Source organism: Micropterus salmoides, unplaced genomic scaffold, assembly GCF_014851395.1.
Source record: "Micropterus salmoides isolate LMB-PRFRI ecotype aquatic unplaced genomic scaffold, ASM1485139v1 Ms_hic_scaffold_14, whole genome shotgun sequence".
NCBI lineage: Eukaryota > Metazoa > Chordata > Actinopteri > Centrarchiformes > Centrarchidae > Micropterus > Micropterus salmoides.
The window spans coordinates 4,364,495-4,383,679 of NW_024040485.1; the positions used below are offsets into that span (position 1 = coordinate 4,364,495).

The window sequence follows — 19,185 nt, forward strand, 5'->3', positions numbered from 1 at the left end:
TGTCAGTTTCTCAGGAGGACAATCACATTAATCCTGACAGTGTTTCTGAATTACCTCAGACATGTCTTTGGCATTTCTGTACTGCATTTTCTTTTTGATGTATCTGCAATAAGCTAATGTCGGCAGGAATACCAGCCTGGCTGATCGAGCTCTACTTATAATAATATAACATCTCATCTAGGTTACACAGGTCCAAAAACGATCTAAGCTATAACTACAAGTTAAAATAAAGTGTCTCTTTTCACTGATTTATTTTTTATTTACAGTTTTTGTTGTTGTTATACCACACAATTCCATTTTACCAAGAAACTTTTTGTAACAGCATATCACTTAATTCAATACAACGCATCTTGCTTGTTCAGCATTGTGTCATTAGAGTTATCTGAAAATTTTCCCTTTGCTGTGTCCATGTTCTTTTCTGTCCTCCAGTTCTGCGCTGGGAGTGCTCCAGCTAATTACTGAACAAGGTCCACCTGGCCTTGGAAGGCGGGCTAAAAAACGCTCCTGTGCAAGAGTCAGAAGTAGAGGCTTCTAGATTTGGGACTGTTGATCTTGCTGCCTCTCTGCTGGGGCATTTTTGTGTTATGTTCTTGTGTTTTTGGTGTTCTTAATTTATCATCTTATGTTAAGAAATTCCCTTGAATTGGTTGTTTTAAAGGTGTTTATCTGTGTTAAGTTTGGGTCAGTTTTACAGTGGTGTTGCCACCAAAAAGGGTGGGGCGTTGTAAGCAGAAACAGAGCAGATTATTGTTATTTTTTTGGCAGCGACACTTTTCTGTAGTTGAATGTAGTTTAGGTCATGAGTCCATGGTGAAAACAGGGAAAAAAGAAATATGCAATAGGAAGTAGAGTACAGAACAAGAGGAAAAATTCACAGCAATAGCTCAACACACTGAAGTCAACAAACTCACTTGTATCATGTGATACGTACAGATAAATGGATCATCAGACGGTGACATGCATCTGCGTGAGTTTGTTTGTGTGTAAGATGGCAATTGTGTGCACATGGACTGAAGCTGGCGTCATGTCTCACACGGGGCCACAGGCGCTATGTGTGTGTGAGACAGAGTGACCTTGCATTCAAGATACATGCAGCAGGCTGTTGTGAGTCTGTACTCCTTGTGTGTTTCTCCCTGGAGTAAAAGAAACACTGTCCTTGTGTTTAGAGCTACACTATGTCGTTAGCAGAATAAAAGGGTAGTGGTGTGAAAAGGGTTGCAGCAATACATCAAGTTCAAGTTACCATGTCTGCCAGGACATAACCAAAAAACCCTTCTGTTTTCATTCCTTTAAGGGTCACTGTAAATGATCATGATAATAAAAAAAGGTCTAGTGCTGTGAAACTGTGATGTTTTGTGAGAGGGTTATGCTCTTGTGAAAATCTCCAGTGAATCTTCATGAAAATACCTGTGCAACCCTAGGTGTTTCATGTAATTATTTTCTTTTTGAAGAAGTAGAACTATAGTGGTGTGTTGAGAATGCTGGGACGCAAATTATAATTTAAAAACTCTTAAAGTACATTACACTAACATTATGCAACATTATGAAATACACATACTCTCAAAATGGTATTTAAATCTAAGGATGCACCGAAATGAAAATTCTTGGCCGTACCCAAAACTGAATATAATAAAAAATTTGCTGAACACCAAACAGGTACATTCACATTTTTTTCCATTTATTTTGCCTTTTTGGTTTTTTTTGGGTTGCATAAATTAAAAATTCCCAAGAGGGGTGTGTCCATTTTTTATACTTTCTGTGATTATAATCTAATTAATCTTATTTCCATCCTATATACACGCCTTATTTTGAAAACCTAAATTCATCAAGTCCGACCCAATTTGATAAATAATGTTGAATGTGGTTCTCGTATGGCATAACAAGAAGACTTCACAGCCTCTCTTCAGGCAGGACTCTCATACTGACTAACACTTGTCTTTGTAAAGAGAGAAACTGACAGGATGAAGTCGCTAACCTGCCTGTCAGCTCGCTCTGAGCGGTTTCAATGGAATTACCACAAAGGCTTGAAAATGTGTGTACTCCAAATGTAGGTGTGGCTAGCTTAATCGCCTTCTCACAAACAAGTCATAAACACTCAAAGCGGTCCAGACCATTTGTTGCCTTTTCTAAGAAGTCAGCCTCAGATGGAGTGGATGTGCTTGGAGACATTTTGCATCTTTCTCAGACACTTTAAAATGCTTCCACACTGCTCACATGTCAACCCAATTCTTTGGTAAAACTTAATCGGTCTTTTGAGCTTTTTTTGCTATTTTTAGCCGCTTCATTTAGGTGGCCGAACATTCGGTGCATCCCTATTTAAAGCTCCCTGGTTTTAGATTATGGTCCTGAATTGTGACTTTAATGACAATAATATAAAACGTTTATTTCAAAATACCGTATTTATTTAACTTAACTGATTCAGTACAAGTGTACTTTTAAAACTGTGCTTGAAAGTGGAGAATAAAAAAACAATATAAAAGATTTTTATAAAACACACTTTGTGTGAGTAATTTTGATAAATTGAATACACCATTACAAAGTGATAATGTAGCAATTACAATTTATTTGTGTAGTGTGTGTAGTTTCTGATAATACATCATGGATCTGCTATGAACTTTATTTTCCAGTGAATGTGAAACAGAGAAATGAGGAAGCAGGCAAACACAAATTATTTATTTATTAATGTGTTTAGAGACTAAAGCTTTCCTGGTCCACTCAACGTAGTCTGTATTCTAATGCTTTGTGTTTATGGAACTAATTGAGGGTTGACGTGGATCTGCCCCAGGCCTGAGTGTCTAGCAGAATCCTCGCATTATGTGAGTTATGTAACAGGTCTGTCACAGGCAACCTCCAGTCCTCTGCAACAGCTTTGATGCTGCTGCAATGATACTCTGTCAGACTGCATCCCACAGTGGCTTCGTAGACTCCGTCTCCTCAGGTAGTCAGCACTCTGATACAGTCAGCAGCCCTGCGGTGAGAGATCCATCATTTGACAGACACCTGATAGTGAGACCTGCACTTAGCTGGATAAAAGTAAATCCTACAGTTGTTTCAGACAGTCATGGTTCCCAGGTGATGTAGCCTAATAAGTTTGATGATCCCCTAACCTTTCCTCTCGTGCCAGTATGAGGTTGACATTCAAGGTCAACAGCGTGTTTGTTTAACATCCATTTTAGTGCATTAGTTTTAGCTAGGTGTACCTAATAAACTGGCAACTGGTATGACCTCCTTGAATGACGCTATCTCCGTCCCTCTTCTCTGCGGTCTGTCATCATATCTGTCTCACAGAGGGAGGGGCTGAGCTACACATACAGGCAAGCACAGCGGGCAGGATAACCCGTGGCTTCAGCTGCATGTCCTGCTACATAATGATTCCAGGGACTGAGAAATATAATATTTCTGAACATATTTTGTCTTGCAAATATGATTCTGACCTCCTTTACTGACCTATAGTCTGTACTTTTGTTTTTGCCTTCATTGTAAATCTCCCTCAGTGACAGCTGAACATGGGAATTTTGAAGCAGTTTGGCTTTTAAGAAGCACATGCAAAGTTTGACATTTCTGCAGAAGTTGTTCAGTTTTGGACACTCAACAAGGATACAGCAATTATTTACCAAGTTGGTTGACTGGACATGTCTTAAAAAAGACAGAATTTTACATGACAAGTATACTGGATGAATTAAAATCATAACTCTAACTCTTGTCTTTCTATCTCTTTTTCCAGGTCCATTATCCAGATGTGGAGAGAGTGGAGTGGCTGAATAAGGTACATGTATAAGCTCTCTAACTCTGTCTCTGTCTTTGTCTTCTCTTGTCACTGGTTTGTTCTACATCAGATGCTGTTAGCCTGCTAGTTAGCTTGCAGAGGCAGACAGGTAGGGTATATAATATAATATGAATCTGGAGCTCTGCTAGACCCTTACCCAGTGACAGAGAGAGGAAAACTGAAGACGGGAAATAAAAAAACACAATCGACACAGAGAGAAAGGAGGTGTAGGACTTGCTTGAGAGAGCATCACTTACTGTACATGTTCAGGTGGACTTCCAGTAAGAAGTTAATGGATAATTAGGTTAATATTTGGCATTGAGAACATTATGTCCGGTTGAAAATCAGTGTAAATCAATGTCAGTATCATTAATATCTTAATATATGTATAACAGTTGAGTGACCACGCCTCATAGAGAGCATCTCAAGTGACGATCAGCACGAAGAGCATTCCCGTCTGTTTACTCACACACATTCATGCCGTCTCCTTCCTCAGCCTGTAAAGATTCTTCAAAGGTGTTTCTGGGAGGATAGACTGAGGAGAGAAACGCTCTGAACTCAACACCCTTACAAGTGCCAGCATGTGGCTGTGGCACATTAACAGATACATTAATTATTGCCATTATTTCAGCTGCAGCATGGGGAAAAGCATACTGTAGTTTTGCTGCAGGTTTTTGTATTTTACTAATATATTGCTGATACAGACCCTGTGTTCGATCAAAATTTACAGTTTGCTTTAAATTTTGAAGTGACAGCCCCAATAGCCAGTCTGTTTAATAAGGTCAATATAACCCCAGTGCTGATGAATCCCTAGTTCTTTTGGACATCCCTAGCCCTAATGTGTATGCGTATTAAAGATAGAGACATTTGACAGAATATTGATTAGTGACAGTTTTGATCATTGGGCAGTGACAGGGTGTTTACGATTTATGATTGCTGGTTACAGCTTTGTATAGGCACAACTTTACTTGCTTTTCACTTTTTACAATTATTGTAAATTTTAGTTCAGATAAAGTAAGCAGTGCAGCTGCAGGTGAGCTGGAAGAGCGGGACAGCCAGTAATGGTAGGGAGGTTCGATCCCTGGCTCCTCCTGTCAACCTGACCTTCAACCCCAAATGCTACTGCTGTGTATATAAGGGAAAGAAATGATCTTACTTTGGACCAAGGTCTAACTGTAGTGTTAATAAATACAGTGTCAAGACATAATTTTGTGGGCTGTTAACGTGTGATAATAGATAGATTAAATAATATATTGAAAAATAAAAATCACCAGTCATCATCAGTTACAAAAATATTTCTATATTTTTATTTTAAGGGTTTCAGCCATTAAAGATTATGAAGATAGTCAGTGTTCCCTTCTAACCCATTTTGCACATAGTAGTGGTCATTTATGTAAGTTGAAAGTCATCCTTCATGCATTCTGAACCGTTCTACTGTATCTTTACAGTGGTTAATATTGCAGGAATCTGTCTACTTGCATTTGTTGTGTCTGTGCAAATAAATCTCTAATGTCTCCAAACAATGGTCATTGCCTGTCTCTTCCCACAAATGAAAAGAAGAAAAAGGAATTCCCCCTTCAGATGGAGTGTATTAAACATCCACCATGCATGCAGTAAAAACTGTATTTTAACAGCTAACAGTGTTACCAAGAATTCTGCCCTTGATCTGAAACAGGTCCTAGCTCTGTTCTGGCAGAGATCATGTGGGATTTGGACGTGATACATTTGTCTAATTCTTTCCGCCTCTTTCTCCTCCCTCAGACGGTGAAGCAGATGTGGCCGTTCATCTGCCAGTTTGTGGACAAGCTGTTCAGAGAGACCATCGAGCCGGCGGTGAAGGGCGCCAACCCTCATCTCAGCTCCTTATGCTTCACCAAGATCGACATGGGCGACAAGGTGACGAGATAACCACACCAAGACTATCATGATAGTATTAATACAGTAAATTTTTTTTAGTAGTTTGAACTGAATTCTTCACACGTAAAGCAGAAGCTCGGAAACAAAGTAACACAAGAAAAGAAGATGCTGTGACAACTGCACAGAAGCAACAGTGCAAATAGGGCTGTCTCAGTGAAGGAATTTCCACCGCGGGAATATGAATGAATATCGCATCTTTCATCAATGAAGTAATTTGGTGTCATATAGCAGAGTAAGAGTGTCTGTCTCTCTCACCTCACTGTACAGCAAACAGCAGCTTTATGGCCTGAGCAAGCTAGCTGCTGCGTGCTAGTCAACAACATTCCCAAGCAAACTCCTTTTGTAGTTTGACCGTGTCTTTTTCAGACGTATATATCATTACCTTCAGGGCACGTCTATCAAGTCAATTTACATACACAGCAACGCATACGCGCGCCATGGTGCGGAGCCAAATGGCTGTCCGCAACTAACTGCGCTATGGTAACATTATAAAAGAATTTCCACAGAAAGCAACATAAAAAACAGCTGCAGGCGTCCGACACACTACGCTTCTTAGTTAGTGAGATTCAAATGAGGCCTACTGTCCACAGTTTCCCTGGACTGTCCCTCAGGATCACAACGTTAGTCCAACATCGCCAAGCCTGCTAGCCACATTAGCCGCACAATATGCCAACTCCAAGTTAGCTAACATTTAAAATAACCAGTTAAGCAACACAAAACACGCCAACACTTACAGCTTCCAAGTTTGAAGTCGGGTCACGTACAGCCCATGGCGATCCATCCTTGAACCGTTACAGAGCTTGTTACTCATTTATTAATTTAACACGCCCTGAGGTGTACAGTACGGACATTGCAGTTGTTGCGGTGATTGCCGTCCTCTGCGGTATTTCAATTTTGTGGTTATCGCGACAGCCCTAAGTAGGAATGTAAAGTATTAAATGGAATAAAACATGCAACATCACTGGTATTAATGGTTAATATTGCTGCTTATAGCTTCAGTCAAAGTGTAGGTATTTAGATCTTTTATTGGTGTGTTTCTATTCTTGTCTGCTTTGCTACTGTTGAACTTCCATGACTCGCGTGAACTGATTTTGTATATGCTGAACAAAAGCAGCAAAGTGAATCAGGGTTTTTAATCGGAGCTGTTGACAACTATTCCTCCGCTGTTAGTACAGAGCTGTCTTTTGTTTGTCTCTTCTGATTTTACTGTTGATGTAAGTAATAGACAGCAGAACCAGAGTCTGATCAGATTTGCTCACATGTTGTACCTGTTTTGTCTGACTGTATTTCTGCAGCCGCTCAGAGTGAACGGGGTGAAGGTTTACACAGAGAACGTGGACAAGAGGCAGATCATCATGGACCTGCAGATCAGGTACACAGTGAACCTCTCACATTTACAAACTCTTGGCTTTACGCGTGGTCGCTTGTAATTTCTGAAGGATAAGGCTGGTGATATTCCATATTTTTCTTACTGTCAACAAATCCCATTAAAAGTCCAAAACCAACAATGACTTGATGCTGCATTGTTTACTCCTGTATGAGTAACGATAAGTACATTACATTTACATTTACTCATTTGGCAGATGAATGAACAACATACAAGCATCAAGAAAGCATCAAGTAGCGTAGTTTTAGGACATTTCTGAGGCTAAAAAAACCCAAAACTATTTCTTCAGTGAGCTTTTATAAAAAAATATTTACAGGTTCAGTATACACCAATGGGCTTGGAGCTAAAAGACACAGACAGGAAGTCAGAAAGGACTAACACGTTGTTTGTCTTAGTCTTTTCATGGGATTTATTGACAATAACAAAATTATAGAATCACAGCAGCCTTTTCCTTGAAGAATAAAATAGTTTCTGCTGTTGCTTGCTCTAAATTAGAACAAAGGCAAAACACAAAAACATGAATCAACAGTAAACCTATGTATTCTCGCCTTCCTCCCTCACTTTCACATTTTAACATTAATCCCCGCGTCTTTGTCTTGTTTACTTTCTTTCAGCTTTGTCGGAAATACAGAGATCGATGTGGACATCAAGAAATACTATTGCAGAGCTGGAATCAAAAGTATACAGGTATGACTGCGGTGTGGAAGTACAATGTTACATGCCATTTGTCATTTTTCTGCCATGTCATGATGCAGCTTTGCTAGCCAGGGTCACATAGAGCAAAGACAAGCTCTCTAGGTGGAAGGCCATGTCTCTTTCCTGTTGTGTTCTAGATTTACCAACAGAAGTTAATGGGCAACAAATCCCGACAAGTGATTAATAATTAAAAAAGCAAAAAAGGTTCTCTCTTTGAGGTTCTCAAAGGTGAGAATTAGCTGTTTTCTCTGTTTTATATCCTTTGGGTTTTGTACTGTTGGTCAACAAGGCAAAAATTGGGCTCTCAGAATTTGTTAATAATGACAATAAGAGTTTGATTTGTACTTTGAACTCTACCCTCCCATCTTTTAAAAGTGCATACCACATTTTTGAAAATAAGCAACCCTAACAGAACTGAAAAGGTAATTACACTGTAAGTGAATTTATGATATTAGAAAGCTATAATGATTATGTTCATTATCAATAACATGTCATTAGTCACTTAATTTACTGTTAAGTCTATAAAATGTCCAAAAATTGTGAAAGATGTCCGTCACAAGTTCCGAGAGTCAAAGAGGTTGTCTTCAAATTATTTGTCTGATCAATTAAAACTCTTAAGCTCTAAAACTCAAGGATATTCAGTTAACAGCGATATAAAACAGATGAGCAGCAAATGTTTCTGATTTTAGATGCTGAAACCAGTGAATTTGTGGAAAATGTCCTTGTGACATGACTGAAACGATATAACAGTTTTCTGGAAATTGGCTAATACTGTAGATTAACTGACATAGTGCTTCAGCAGTAGAATATACATTAATAACATCAATGGAAAGAAAGACAACCATATTCATTTTATTAGACTATAGAGGATAAAACAGAAGCAGGACTTTCAGACGGATGTGGGCCTTTATTGGTGGGAGCCTCCATACTTTGACCATGACCTGTGTGTAACCCGTGACCTCTCCAGAGACATAAGGTTTTACATAATGTGCTGACACAGGACTGATAAAGACGTTATCCGCTCGACTGTTTGCAGATGATCAGGCCATATTTGCTGTTCGGAGAGAAGAGTTGAAAAGATTTACAGAGAGGAACGGCAGAGTTTGCCAGGCAAAGTGAATATTTGTCTTTGTGTATGGCTTCAGTTTTATATCTGCAGTGCCGGGCTGCGTGTCAGCTTTAATGGGCTCGGAATTTTCTTCTCTTCAACCGTCAGACTACATCAGTTACTGAAAGGAGAGCTTCTGGTTAGATGGATCCTGACACAGGATCATCTGCTGCACATGATTTATAATACGTCCTCTTTCAGGCAGAAGTGGTCTACAGCAGGGCGGCGGGATAAACAAAAAGCTATCTTGAATCTTTCCACTGCGCCCAGTTTAATGAGCAAAATGTTGGTATTTGATTACTCACAGAGAGCTACGACCAAATTTGGTGTGGCAAACAGGCAGTCTGCATATCTGAGGTTTGAGTCACTGCAGCCTCTGAGAAAGCAGCGTCCCTAATAATGAAAAGCTCTGAGGGGAAACATTCAGTTGATGCTTAAAAATGATCAGCCACATCTGCAACTTCAGTTTAACATGAAAAAGCTTTGACCTGCATCGTTCTTTGCCTCTCCTTTCATCATCACTTTTTCATTCTCAGATGGTTTAAGCCCAGCTTTTCTCTCCTCATGACTCTTATCAGCACAAAGGTTTTGTAATGCCAGCATTTCACAGTCTGACATCAGTGGGACCAGGCAAATGTCAAAGGAAGTTAGCCTTGTTTATTTGAAAAGTGTTCCAAATTGCATTATAAAATGAGGGTAAAGTTACAAAACAAGAAAGACGAGGATGGAGCATCAACGGAAATACAAGTGACACCAGTATGTGCACAATAGCAACCTAACACTGCGGCACTAGTTGTTTGTTTATTTTATTCCATATTGTAAACCAGAAACAAACATTCACGGAGAGGTGCACTGAAATAAGGACACAGTTATAAATCTCTCGTGACAGCACATATTTAGACATGACAGCCACTATGGAAGCAAATGTCCACCCACCTCTTTGATCCCTCCCCAAACGGAGGTGCAGAAGGATTGATCGTAGTCTTCTCCCCTTTACTACAGGCAACAATTTAATGTTCACACAACGTTCATTTAGCGAATTTGAACTAGCCTCGAGTATAGTTGGTGCTGCAGGTAGTAGAGTAATGCATAATTATATAATATAGTGGTAACAATATGCATCTGTTCATTCCTCATTCATTCATTCTTATCAAAGCTACCCGCTGAACTTACAACACGCTGATGTCGGACGCACGTCTGTTAACAGTCCAATCAGTGTACACAGATGATGACGACAGGACGCAAATCTGTAATGTAAAGTTCTTTAATGTGAAACCAAACCAATAACCAACCGAATATATCAAAACATGAATGAAATCGACAATGAACATAAACAGGTTTTAATGACGTGCAATGACATATGTCCAGCAGACACATCACAGAGAGGTAACTGACTGATTCATGTTTCTTATCCTCTGTCCAGCTTCATGGGACGATGAGAGTGGTGATGGAGCCTCTGCTGGGGGACATGCCGCTGATCGGAGCCCTGTCCATCTTTTTCCTCAAGAAGCCAGTGAGTACCTCGACCTTTGACCTCCTCCTATGACTGTGACTATGCAGAGTATCTCCTCTACAACAAGGAATTTCCCTCTACACCGATATCAGTTGTAGTATCTAAACTACTGAATATTTGCACTGCAAAGATTCTTTTGATAATCCAATTTTCACCTGGAATTCAATCCCTTTTATAAAGTTTTTTTTTCCAATGAAAACAGATTAATAATAAGCTCTATATAATACCTACTTAGATACTTTGGCAAAACTCCAGAGTACTGATTAAAGGAGGGCGACCAAGCGCCATCTCTGAAATTTTAAAAGGCTTTGCAAACATGAGAGAAAAGCCTGAACAAAAATATGCAGTGGAATGCACAACACTAGTTTAAAAAGGTTATTCAATGAAGATTTTTACATAGTTTAATCTAATAACTTACAGAAATGTGTACAGTAACTTTGGCCATCCATCACTTGAGCATTGACAGATACTGCATGGATTTTCTTGATTATGATACTGCTTGTACTAAACAGTTTCACTAAACCAGTGTCCACTCCAGGCTTTCTGAATGCTGCCCAGTCCTCGTCTGCCTTTATCAGTGCATTCCTTCTGTTTGTCTTCCTTCCTGTGCCTCAGCAAATTTGATCTTCCAGATTCAGGCTTTGATATTGGTACCCGCATAAAAAAAGAATCACCATCAAAAGCCTTGAACAGAGATGTGAAATTGTTCAGCCTGAAAATAGACGAAAGAGTTACGACAGCAGTGACACTATCTTTTTCTCTTATCATCATCATCAACTGTTATGCAAGGTATGGAGAACTCAAGCAGGTCTTTGCTAAGATAGAGCATACATAATCAAAAAAAGAAGAGAAAGGAAAATATGTCTCAATTTGGTCTAGCTCAAGTGTAGCTTTCTACCTCCTGCACCACCGGACATTTAGTAAAGATGCGTTCATTTCTATCTCCTACATCTGGGTGGAGTTCACAGATGAACTGGTTTTTAGGCATTCATGACATCACTACTGGCAGTTTGTTTCTTGGTGTGCTGTCATCAGGCTTTTCAAATAAAATTTCTGTGTTCAAGCAGTGTTTCCCACATATAAGGTATGTTAACAGCCACCAAAGTATGTTTGGCTACACATTTTAGAGTTTTGCAGAGAAACACAGAGAGAGATGTTGTCTGGTATTACTTTACAAGATGCGGACACGGTGGATATTTTACAAGCACGGGCCAGCTAAAACAACAGTGAACGCTCCAGTGCTGATGTCATTCATTCGGCCAGGTCATTAACAAGCCTCTGTGTCTTTTCAGCAACTTTATAATACATAGTGCTGTTGGAGAAAGTCAGCAGGGCAGACACATACAGGGAGAGAGAAACAGGAAGAGGAGGGACAAGCCGGTGTGTTTGCAGTAAGAGACCAGAAGTGTAGGTGTGTGTGTGTACGAGTGTGGCGAAAAAAGAACTGAAGGGAAAAGCAAGGTGAGCACATTCAAGTAGTAAACAGCAAAACACTACAATAACGTGTAGAATGAATTTTTAATGGTGAAATAAGACCTAATAACCTACTCAAAATGGAAATACACCCCTCTGCTATAATATGTACCTGGTTGACATCTCTGTCGTCTCACCGTGTGTATCATCATGTATCATCCTCTGTTGGTTGGTTATCTGTCACAGTGCTGCCACAATAGACCAACTCATCAACCACAGCAGAACGTTTCTGGTGTTTGGTTTGGTTGCTTGTGGTACTTCCCCATCCCGTTCCTGCCTGTGGTCCACAGTCTTGTTCTGGCTGGTTGTCTAGCTGCAAGCTGACAGCTGAGTTTGACGTGCTCTCTGTTCTTCATATATGCTTACAGTCTCTCTATGATTTTGTCATCCTGATTGTCCATACTGTAATTTTACTCTGTTGGACTATACACAGAGTTTGGCGCCCACGTTTGTTGTTGAATGTTGTCGAGATAACTTTAATTGTCCTGAGCTGACTGGTAACCATGGTGCATTGTTTTATTGATGTAATTAGTTTCACATACCACGGATTGTTTGGTTTTATCTAGTATGTATTATTAGTACATCTGTGCCATTGAGTGCTTTCTCTTTGAAAGAAGAATGTGGTCAAGTCAGGTTCATTTAGTACAAGGAAGAGTGAATAAAGTGCTGCTTTGGTTTCATGTGAACTCTGTCTGTTCATACTTTCAGTTGTAATTAGACATTTGATTATTTGTATCAGTGCATTTTGTCCTTGTTGCACTTGACATTTAGTATGGCAGTTAATTGTTATTCTTGCAAATAGTAGTAGAACAAAATAATCTTGACTGAAGTTATAAATATTTACTACCATTTTCCAGGGCTTTCAGCTTAATCTCATAGTCTTCATCAGCAGGTGGCGTTTGAATGTGTGATTTTTTTTTTTTTTTTTTCAACATCACTGAATGGATCAATTGTAATGAAGATTTCTGAGCAAACTCTTCTCATCTCACTGTGGTCTTCATCCGGTGATCTTAAGATGCAGCTGAAAGCTCCAGAACAAGCAAATAATCAGAAAGGATGTGTGGTTTATATCTCTTTCATGTTCCGTGCTTGGGGCTCAAAGGCCTCTGCAAACACACTTCATATTGACGCAGCAAGAATGACTAAATAGCTTTAAATCAGCCAATTTTTTTTTTTTTTGTTGGCCACCAGAATTCACTGACGCTGTAGATGACACATTATTCTGCCCTCACTCTGCATGTAGGTGCCCAGCTATGCAGCAACTAAACCCACTTGCATTAATGGTTGAAGATAACGGGTTGCCTTTGAAGTTTTTACTTGAAGCAACCGTAAAACTGTTGTAGACAACAAATACCTATAACAAATCAGAAAACAATGACATTCCATGAACACGAATAAGACAAAAGGAAATGTAAAAATGAGTTAGTACAGTGACGAGGAAACTGGACTCGCAAACGTTTAGACTAGCTGCCAAGTTAGCTACATTGTGCTTCATGACAAGAGGAAACAAAGTAACACCAGTGAAAGATCAACATGGACTACAACATGGTGATAATGCAGTAAACATCCACAAAGTCCACAAGAGTAAAAGTAAAAATAGTAAAATGCACAATAGTTAGCCCGACAGTACGTAAATCAACAAGTCCTTTAGGATATTGCATTAGCAGCATATCTGCTCCAGACAGCTAGAAATGTCGTTTCAGTCTGGAGCAATACCCGTAGAGTAGCACCCACAGAACACCTAGCAGCAAAGGACGGCCAACACTTGAACCAGGTTTGGTGATAAAATGAATGAAATGTAGCAACCTCCATAGTTCCACACACATTTTGCGTTATGGTAAATTAATTTTGAATTAATAATGAAAACATTATTATATCTTGAACCATTATTTTTCTGTAACGGTCGTTGTTTTCTTACATGAATTGTTCTGTGAAATCCCCCAGCTGCTTTCATTCTCTTCCTGTGCTAGCCTGGCAGGAATGCATTGTGGTCCACACAGTGGTATGCATCTAGAGCACTAACTAGGCCACTGAAAGACGTGCGCCCACTTCACTGTGCTGCACACACACATAAAAACACATGCCAGTGAAGTCACATGGACACACATACTGTACATTTAATTAGCCTAACACACAGGCAGAGACAGAGTCTCACATAAGGATTAAAGAGAAACTCAATTTCACCCATAAAGATCAGTTTTCTGATCATAGTAAGCACTAACCAGCCTATGGAAACAGATGAATAGAGTCTTCTGTGGCTCTGGATGAAATTGGAGAGTGAAGCTTAATAACATCAGTATCTGAGCTTGGGCTGGGGGACCACGAATGTATAACTAGAAGCCTCTGTTACAAGCTGAGTGGACATCTACCAGGAAGGAAGGATATAATATAAAGATAGAGTTACATTATGGGTAGGATCCTGCTTTAGGATCCTTGATCTGTACAATGGATTAAAAGTTAAGGTCTCTTAGAAAGGTCTCTGCCCATGCAGCACATATTTTAGGTCAATTTGTCCCTTGTAAGTCCCCCATGTGTTTCCTGTAGATTTGACTCACAGAGGAAATTTGACTGACATGTGAACATTCACACAGTTTTGTGCAGCTCTCAGACAAGCTGAGCTGCCGTGTTTTCATGCTGACCGGATGATGTAAGTGCAAACTCGACTAGTTAAAGGTCTTGTTTTCTGTATTTAATTTTTCTGGACAGACAACAGGGACACAAGCTCATCAACAAGATTATTTTTGGAATGATGTCTAAATAAGTTGTTCTATCCACATGTTCCTTATCTGTGTGTGCACGTGTGTGTCCATGTACAGATGCTCTGAATACATGCAGAGGCATTTCAGCAGTTTCCTCATCGCCCTTCATCTGCTTCAGCCGTAATAACGGCTTCCAGCATTTGACATTTTAAGCCTCTTTCATAACCTTTTTCAACTTTGTGGTGACTCTCTGACACACACATGCACACACTCCTCCCTCTGGCTCTTACTCACACACATATATGTTAACTCGGACAACTGGCACACTCCTTTTATGGTGAGTGAACTGGAGTTATTTTGAGCTGGGTGCCTTCCCAACATGAGTCTGGTGATTGTCTTGTGACGGTACAGTTTGTGTGATGATGATTGAACACTGACCAGCAGTCAACGCTCCAGTCTGGGGCTGCTTCGCAGTCTGAAATAGATATTTCTGCTTCTGTGTTCTGATTGATTTGTTTACTCTCTGAAAATCAAATTGTCCTGATTATCGAGACAAAGAGTCTCTCTGTCTCAGCCTGCCTCACTCAGGCCTGGTAGCTCCTGCTTGCTTGCCACGCCTCAGCTCCATCCAGACTACACCCTATTTCGAAAATTATCGAGATTTTTGCGTTCATGCTCTGACAAAAGAGCGTAGCAACCAGTAAACCCAAACTCCGGTCTTCATTACGGACGTGATGCCAACGTTTTTCTACAGCCTGTGTTGCTACAACTGCTGCTGCTAGAACTTAAAGAGCTGTAGCTGCACTTAATACGTCAACTACTACCAGGATTAATTTTAAACTACTGTGACTACTGTTAGTTCTGCTTCTACTACTGTTACAATCACTTCACTACCTCTGCAACTACTGATAGTGTTAGCTTTGATGCTACTAATGCTAATGCCACTGCCAATACTGCTGCTTCAACTCTGAGTTCTTTAGCTACTTCTGGGGTTGAGCAGTGTCTCGCTTTCAGAAACGGTTTTCATTTAACAAGAGTACAGCGTTTCAAGTCATCGCAAAATGTCATCAGGTACACATGATGACATTTTGCTGTTCTTTAACTACCAAAGAAGCAGGCCATTGTGGGTTATGTTGTTAATGTGAGTAGGGTTGTGTTTTGGTGACCTTGGATTCACAGGATTTTTTTGCGTCTTTTGAGATGAAAGTCCGGCAGTTTGTCAAAGTATTCTCTGCATTAGACAAAAAAACAGACACTCCAGTTTTGTGGTTTTATCTAGTAACAGGTTTTTCAGTATCTTTTTTGAATAAAATATACAATTACCATAATATTCCTTGCACTGTTGCTGTATCACATTACATATACCTTGACATATCACAGTATGTGATATATTACAATACAGTGTTTCCCATACATTCATTTATTTGTGGCGGCCCGGGAAGTGCATGCAAAACCGCATGTCAAATCTAATCAATGTATTAAATGTCAACTTACCTCCCAATCATACCCTGATAGAAGAATTTACCCGTGTCTTCAACCCTTGCTTCTCCTAGAAGTTTCACTGCCATGGACACCCCCGTTCACATACTATGTGTACTTGGTTTGGGCTGTTTTTCATGATCTGCACTAGGCTGTTATAGCAACATATTAATGACCTTGTTCATAGAACACCATATTATGTACTAACACTACCCATGCTACTACTCCTAATATCCTAATATTATCACCACTGCTGTTAAATGGGCTTCTGCGACTCCTAGATACAGCTATAACAGAACTAATGCTAATCATTGCCGCCTGTACTGTTTGTACTACAATGAAGTTGTTAGTACCATTGTTAGCTGGTATGAAAGCAGCAGTAACCATGACATTCATTGATCAGAGAGCAGGGTGTGTCAGGTGTGTGTGTTGCTGTGATTCAGCCTTGCTTATTACTGCAGTGACTGTTGGACATTCCTGTCTGACGAACTGATAATAATGCTTGATATGTGACTTCTCCTCATAATCTGGTTCCACAGGTAACCCAGTTTAAAGGTGAAGTATATAGAAGCCTCATAACTGTGTTAGAAAACTGCTGCGTATGAGAAACATGCGTGGATGTTCTCGTCTAAGGATTATTATTGCATCTCTTCGTGCTGTTTAGTCCGTTCTGTGGCCCAGTGACAGTCTTTGAAAGGTCAATATTAACTGCTCATCTTGAAAACCTGAAATGGTAAAAGCACTGTTGCGGTGAATTCAAGGGGTCTGTCCTTTATCAACACCCTTCATAGTTCAATATTTTTATGGGATTGTGGTAATCTGCCTGCATTCTTTCTGACAGCCTAATGGATTTGATTTCTATTTATCTTTTTCGTTTTAGTCGCACCAAAAGGTTGTGGACTCATTATTGGAATGAGGGTGTATTTTTTTTCTGAAAGTATGAAGGCATGTGCGCTAACACATGCACAGCCACACATATTAGGACTGTCACTTTTTCCAAAAATCATGTTCAAATGGAGGAGAGCTGACAGTTAGTGCTTTCAAATGAATTCAAAAGCAAATCCACGTAACTTAATCTAAGAAGAACTGACAAGGCTCATTGGCTGTGCATCCACTGCCTCATATGGGTGACAAGCTAACGACTCAAAAGCTGTTTGCACATTTTGTGTCTTACTTCACTTCTCTAGCATCTGCTGTTTATTTATTAAGTAATTTCCAAAGACAGGTAGACACAGTACCTTACTTCCTGTCTGTATGAAGGCTAACTCACTTTGCCCCTCTGAATTAATGATCAAGTCGATAGAATTAGAGTTGCTCTGCTGACAATGACGCCGTCAGTGAGGAGCTGATAATGTGTAGAAGAAGAGCACGGTGCTGGGAAACCTCACCACCGTGGTATTGTTCCACACCAAAACTTTCATTTATTTTTAAGTTTCTGCTGTAGTTGGAAATTTTCTTTTGAATCATATTGATTCAGTTAGATTAATTGCCAATATTTAGTTCCAACTTTCAGTTTATTTAATCATTTTGACTATATTAATGGCAGAACATTGCTCTAAAAAACGTTTTACCCGTTACCCATTTTTCATAGATATTATTAAACCTAAGCTGCTGTCAGGGAGAAATTTCCATAATTAAATAGGTAGTAAAGGTTTGAATTCTTCTCACTAATGCTCATAAGGCAAACATAAGCTTGTCAGAGAATTTCTGTAAATCTTTTAATAGATTTTTATTAAAACAACTTTTTGTAAATAATTGTTGCTGCATGAAATGCCTGGGTAAAATGCAGCTGATTGTCGCCTTTAAAAACTGAACTGTCGTGGGAACAAATGTCTTTAAGGCAACTCTGAACTTTAAAAAAAGTGTGCTTTTCATTAACAGGAGGAGCAGTATGTCAGAGTAGGGATAATCAGAAAATCATTTTTGTCTTTCTTTTGTTTTGTCTTTTTTCTCAATCTTATTTTTTTCTCTCTCTTTCAGTTGCTGGACATCAATTGGACAGGACTCACAAACATGCTGGACATTCCCGGTATTAAGTAAGTACCTGCGTGTAATGTTGTGGAGAGTCTTGTCACCGTGTGTGTGTGTGTGTGTGTGTGTGTGTGTGTTCAATGTTTCTGTCTTGAAATTACAGGTCTGCATTTGCATGTCTGTGTGTAATTAGTTGGTCTGTGCATCCGTTGATTTTGATTAGGCTGATCACTTCCCTCTGTTGTTAAGAACTGAGCCCCATCCTGAACACACATTATTTTGATAATCATGACCAGGTGGCTTCAAACAGCTTCTCTGGGACCTAGCAGGGTGTGTGTGTGTGTGTGTGTGTGTGTGTGTGTAATAGAGACATGATGTGATAACTGTGTCTATTTTGTCTCCATGTGGACGTACTGTATGTATCACACATAATATACGCACACAAGTTAAAGTTGACCACTTCAGAGGTCACCATTTTATTCATTATTTCCTTCCTAATGAAGACATAATGAGCAGTGCATTTTACATCGGTTAGCATTCATCATTGTTATTTTCTAATGCGGTGTAAACTTTTATTTCCATATATTCATCTGGCAGTGCTTTGTGGGAATATTCCAACTTTCTATTTGACTGTACGGAAATATTTTTATGGTTTATGTGCACAGGCTTTAACTGAAATCTGCTTTCCAATGCAAACGTTAGCCACATTATGGGGCCTCTGAAATGAGTGGATGAGTGGAAATTATATATAGTACCAGCAAGAAAGATGTTTTATTAGTTTCTCTCTGTGACTCACTCATCAACACCATATTGTATTACATTCTTAAAGTAAGTAGTTTACTTTTTACCCACAGATTTCAGCCTCATTTTCAGGTTCATCATTTTATTTAGAAGTTGTACCAGAACACATTTACATGGCTTCATTTTCAAAAAACACCATATTATTCTTTTAGTGGGCCCTTGTGAGAAAATATCACATCTGATTACTTCAAACCCTCGACAGTAGGAGAACTAAAAACATGCCGAGCACTCGGTGTAGAAGCACATCCTTCCTGCTTGGTATAATGACAAAATGAAGCCGGTGCTTTGAAGAGAAGTTCCCAGTGGACACAGAGCCTGAGCAGTCTCTCAGGCTCTGCTGCTGAAACCATTACATTAACCACCAGATCACAGAAT

General features: G+C 39.5%; 1 protein-coding gene and 1 long non-coding RNA gene across 3 annotated transcripts in view; one reads left to right on the top strand and one right to left on the bottom strand.

Moving 5' to 3' along the window:
* Positions 1-19,185, top strand: part of LOC119901696 (extended synaptotagmin-2-like) — a 55,494-nt gene that overhangs the window by 14,796 nt on the left and 21,513 nt on the right. For both annotated transcript variants that reach the window (XM_038717283.1, XM_038717284.1), the window contains exons 3-8: positions 3,725-3,766; positions 5,528-5,662; positions 6,979-7,055; positions 7,685-7,757; positions 10,298-10,387; positions 18,019-18,074. In XM_038717283.1, coding sequence (XP_038573211.1) covers positions 3,725-3,766; positions 5,528-5,662; positions 6,979-7,055; positions 7,685-7,757; positions 10,298-10,387; positions 18,019-18,074 — 473 coding nt within the window. The remainder of the gene's footprint in view (positions 1-3,724; positions 3,767-5,527; positions 5,663-6,978; positions 7,056-7,684; positions 7,758-10,297; positions 10,388-18,018; positions 18,075-19,185) is intronic.
* On the bottom strand, positions 2,544-6,447 carry LOC119901697. The gene is made up of 2 exons (XR_005444238.1): positions 6,418-6,447; positions 2,544-2,968 (listed from the first exon to the last, which is right to left on the bottom strand). It is a non-coding gene; the product is annotated as an uncharacterized LOC119901697 (long non-coding RNA).